This window comes from Mastigoproctus giganteus, chromosome 3, assembly GCF_048544385.1.
Source record: "Mastigoproctus giganteus isolate SK-2022 chromosome 3, ASM4854438v1, whole genome shotgun sequence".
Taxonomy (NCBI): Eukaryota; Metazoa; Arthropoda; class Arachnida; order Uropygi; family Thelyphonidae; genus Mastigoproctus; species Mastigoproctus giganteus.
Window position 1 is genome coordinate 203364593 of NC_143577.1, and position 5262 is coordinate 203369854.

At 38.5% G+C, this 5262-nt stretch overlaps 1 protein-coding gene across 1 annotated transcript; it reads right to left on the reverse strand.

Annotated features, from left to right (window-relative positions):
• Window positions 1–504: 504 nt before the first annotated feature.
• Window positions 505–4743, reverse strand: LOC150088596 (lactosylceramide 4-alpha-galactosyltransferase-like). Its single transcript, XM_090370251.1, has 2 exons — window positions 4707–4743; window positions 505–1391 (listed from the first exon to the last, which is right to left on the reverse strand). The coding sequence occupies exons 1-2, from the start codon at window positions 4741–4743 to the stop codon at window positions 505–507; spliced, it is 924 nt and encodes a 307-aa protein (XP_090226377.1).
• Window positions 4744–5262: the final 519 nt, after the last annotated feature.

Here is a 5262-nt window from a genome sequence, read left to right on the forward strand (position 1 = left end):
AACAATAACCACTGGGAGAAGAGTACCGTAAGATCCTACACTGAATCGCAGGCTAACTAAAAGAACTGGAGGCAGACGATACTCATAAATGGATCTATCTTAAGAGTGTACCATAATAGCAAGTGGGATCCCCAGGGTACGGTCCTAGATTCTGTCCTCTTTCTACTTTTCATTATTGATATTAACAAGAGTATCCAAGGGAAGCTGTCGTGCTTGCTGATGATTTGAAGGCAGGACAGTAAAATATCGGAACCAAACCATGATGCTTGAAAATGACCAGCATCTGGTGCAGAAAAAGTCCGGTTCGATGCATCATTTTGCGAAAGCTAATGTACATACCGACCACGAAAACTCTTTTTCATATGAATCCTTACGTTTATAGCGAAAATTACCTTATTTGCAGGATTCTGGTTCCTCAGTGTTTGTTTACTGCTATAGTTCACTGTTCTATGATCTAGTGGACATGAAATCTCCAAGTAAACGCATTCCCAAATTACAAGTATCCTAGAAGACTCCAACACTACGGGCAATTTCGTACGTCACGGGACAGTTTTCTCTAGATCCAAGTTCATAAGCAGATTTTTCCCCAATCCGTACAATAGTATCTTTGCTGAGTTTATTATAAAGATGAAAAGCATAACTTTCATTGATTTTCTTTACGGCTTCTTCTGCTTCCGAAGGCTTAAAATAAATTTTCCACCTATTCCAGTAAAATGGAAAAACTATTTTAGGATTATGAACTGTAACGTTACAGTTTTTATGCTCACCGTCCTCTATCGATTCCAATCCACATTGTGATTTCAATACCCTGTTTAAAAGGAGGGAACCATTATAGCCCCATTGGTTACTTTTGTACGTCTTTGAAAATTCTTTGAGACAGTTTTCCAAGAAACTATGGCGTTTGTCAAATATAAGAATACCATTTGCCAACCCATTACTAACTTCCTTAAAAATAGAATTTCGAAATCTTAATAATGATCTTAACACTACGAAATCTAAATCCAGATAAATGCCGCCGTACTCCCACAAGAAAGCAAGCCTCAGTGCATCACTCAGATGAGCAACTTTATACTGACCAGTTCTCCAATCTGATTTAAAAAACCAATCACTCAGTGGAGATTTTTCTAGAAATCCTCGTACATTGAGAGCGTTGAACTTCACATTGTCATACACCTTGCCTATATTCAGCATAAGGGAACTCATATTCATGTGATCACATATCATGAAAACTTTTATCTCTGTATTGGGGTGATGTTTAGCTGCTGACTCAACTGCACAAGCTTGACGACCATTCAAGAAAAGTCTTCCGGACGTTTCCAGGAAAAATATTTGCGAAGAATTTCTCAAAGTGAAGTCTTTCTTGATCAGCGCTGACCACAAGTTCGAAGCATCTGTAAGAAATAAAAAGCTTTAAATTCTACAAATTGTATTTTTGTGATTATTCTTAGCATTATTGTATTATTCATATTATAATTATGGAGAGATCATGATCTGCCCCTAAAGACGATACTGAGAATCATTGATTCGTTAATTTTTCCAGTTATGAATGTGAAAAGAATTGACTGGAAGAAAATTTGAGGCATTTGAAATGGGGTGTTACAGGAGAATACTGCGTATTTTCTACTTGGATCAAAAAACAAATGAGTGGGTATTGAATAAAACTGGCAGGTAATTTCATCTATCCCTGTGGATTGTGTCTGTAAATTGTTTGTTCTCTGGTCGATTTGCAGCTTTGCTGGACTTAAAACCACGGGTTCTGAGGATAAAACCTTGCAGTCAACGCCTGAGACAGACTAACTCAGTCACACAATGAAAAATGCCCATAAAAGATCCTTGCGTCATCGACGGGATTCGAATACGGACCCTTTTCACCCGGTGCGGGGAGAACGGTGGCGATATCATGGTGCTACCCGCGCAGACAAAAGATGCAATAAGGGGATGAAAAAGGATAGCATTTGGAAGGCCAGCACAAATGCTTGGAAATTTCCTCTTGCTTTTCAAGCCACTCTTTCATACGGTTGGCATAGCTGATGGTTGTTTTTCCTCTTCAGTGTACGCCTTTCTTCAATGTGTCCCTGTCCATACAAATACACATATAACATTATCGGTTTTGCCAACCCTCAATGATGTTCATATATGCCCTTGAGTTCAATATGTGTCCTGAAACATACTGATCATGGGACCAACGTTAAGCAATGAAAATATGACCCATTGAATTAGGCGTCCTCCAATAGCCTGTAATGACAGCAGATAACATGGTTCCAATGATCTGTGTAGTTCCCTCCATATGCACTCTTCAATGGGGACACCTTGGAATTTTACATTAAGAGGTTGACGAGGAATATTTATGGGTTTCTTCATAATGTGACTGAATTAGTTAGCCTCAGCCAAGAGTAGCATGTCATTTTTAAACGAATGTTTCCGTTTTTTGTCCAGCAAATAGGTGAATTTACACAGAATACATGCAATTTAGAGACTCAATATACTGATGCCTCATGCCATGACTTTGCCGATTGACTATATCCCCTAACTCTTGGTATCGTTTTTCCATTGCAGATACATCCTGGGAGAGCGCTTCCTGGTGGAAGTGCTTTGCTTGTTCATCACTGACATCTGCTAAATTTTCTGGAAAGAAATCCAGATGGGAATGAAGGAAATGCATTTTCAATAACATTCGGCACCCCATGTTCTTGTAACATTTCAGCAAGTTTGTCACCAGTTGCTCATAGTTCTCTTCTTTCCTCTTTCCGACAAATCCGTGTACCACAGCCTTGAAAGTTCTCCATGCAGCGAGTTCAACATCATTCAGGTATCTTTGAATTTTCTTCATCTTTTATCTTCTTCATTTGCTTCATCTTCATCTTTCTTATTTGAGGATCTATGAAAATTCCTTCCTTCAGCTTTGTATGAGATAAATTTGGAAACATTTTCAGTAAACATGCGAATCCACGTCTTTCTTTATCCAGTGCTTTAGTGAAATCCTTAATCAGTCCAAGCTTGATGTGTAAAGGGGGAAGAAAAGCCTTTTGTCGATCAACCAATGGAACATATTTTACATTGCTTTTGCCGGGAATATGTTCATCTCTCTTATCTCAGTGTTGTACGATGTACTGTTTGGCTGTTGCACGACTATCCCACAAACACAAGAAACAACAGTATTTAGTGAAACCACCTTGCAACCCAGCAAGTAGTCCAACCACTTTGAAATCACCACAAATATTCCAACCATAGCCATTGTAACTAAAGCAGCAAGAATCTGGGACATACTATCGTAAGTTTCTTTCAAGCCAATAGCATGAACAAGAGGAATTGATGGTAAGGTATTTCCATTATGAAGCAATACTGCTTTCAAGCTTAGCTTTGAAGCATCAATGAACAAACGCCATTCAGAGGTATTGTGATCCGAACAATTCAGCCTTCTCTTTGGGTAAGCCCAAGTCTCTGATCAAGTCGCTTAATTCTTCTTGTTCAATGCAGTGTAGGGCCTTTTCTTTTTCTGGCTCGTAGTCCAAATCAAGTGAAGTACATGGTTCTGCGAAATCTGGTAAAACGATTTCTTCTGTACCTTCATCACTATTTCCAATACTCCAAGACTTTGGTGGCTCAGGTACTGGCCTAATTGCTGATGGGTTATTTGGATATTTGACGCAGTGCTTGCTCTTTTTGGAAATACTTTTTATTTTTGTCATGCAGAAATAGTAGTCGTCGAAATGATTCTTGGGCTCGAGCCACACCATAGGGAAGGCAAAAGGTAATGCTCTCAGCTTGCCATATAACCGCAGCCTTAAGTTCGTTGTACAAGTAATACAACAGATATGTGGAGCCCAATTTTTTTCTTGGTCACCAATCTTGCAGCCGAAGTACAATTAATATGCAACTTTTGTGACATGGTATATTTTCTTCCTCTGAGTTTTTGGGGTTAGGTGTCCACAAACATAGCAGAAGTTGTCTGGGTGATTGATGCAAGTTCTGTGCTTTTTCTTCTCCATTTTAACAATGCATTAACCTAAAACAGTAAAAGACAATGGTAAATTTGAACAGAAGGTGAATTCTTGTAGCGGTTTATCATCACTATATATTGAACAGTTGAATGGTGAAATAAAATTAATAAAAACATTGACTTGTCTGGAAAAGTGCATCAAAATCAAAATATACTATATTGTAATAACAGTAATGATGTACTTGCTTAACTTTTAGCCCAATAAACCAAACCAACTAAAAGTTAATAAGTTCAAAAATTGTATTTCAAACAGAAATGATTTATTTGTACAGAATCCAGTTATCTATCTACATCTTGAAACTGAGACGTGATAGGACATTTTTATGATTAATTTCAAGTTCTATACATAAAACTTTACCAGAAACAACCATTGATTTGCTGGAGGCAAAAATCATGTTGGACAGTGCTATTATATTAGGGCCACCCATTATTTCTAATATATACCCATATTGTATTTTGTCTGTAAATTGCGTGTGTGCTCAATGCTTGTGTACAGTAATGTGATGTTGGGTTCTGTTCTATGTGTGACACCAAAGATTCGCCCATAGTGTGGAATTATTTCTTCCTGTGGAATATTCTCGCTAAAAAACAACTGAATGCTCACTGATGCATTTCTACTTGTTCCCTTGGGACCACCTGCTAACTTCCCCAAAAAGATCCTCATCGAGGGAATCCCATCTGCCACAGTTCCTCTTTGCTTTTTTACCTGGCGGATGCCTTCTCCTATCATCTTCCTCTTCCATCCTCCCATTGAGGATGGTGGAAGTTGTTGAAATTGGTCTAAAATCTCTCGGACATGTTGGAACTTTGACTGTTAGAAGTGGGATTATTCAGTATTCTTTCCATTGGGCAGGGAACAATCGCGTGGATAGGATTCCGTTGTGTATGAGGAGCAATGCATTTAGGTTCTATCTGATTATAGAAGCGATAGAAAAGGACATTGAACATGAGTAGATAAGTGGTGTATCTTAGGTAAGGCGGGGCCTAAATGCTAACTCAACTCCGCCATGATATTTGGGAATGATACAAAACTCTGGAAAATGGACAGAAATTATATAGTATTCTGTTTTTTATTGTGTTTCCTCACGGGATACAGCAATCACGTGGAAGGTTCCTCTATGGCATGATGAGGCAGCCGCAATTGCACACATACTGAGCAGTCAATAATGATTAAAGTCCTGCATCCACAGCCAGAGGAAGGCAGAAGCCAACCACCTTTGAATGCATTACCAGGAGGAAAAAAGAAGAAAAAAGATAAATTA

Coding starts and splice junctions, on each gene's coding strand:
- LOC150088596 (XM_090370251.1), bottom strand. CDS start 4,743: ATGGAAGAGGAAGATGATAGGAGAAGGCATCCGCCAG. Junction 1,392..4,706: donor TAGGAGAAGGCATCCGCCAG/GTAAAAAAGCAA, acceptor TATTTCTTACAG/ATGCTTCGAACTTGTGGTCA.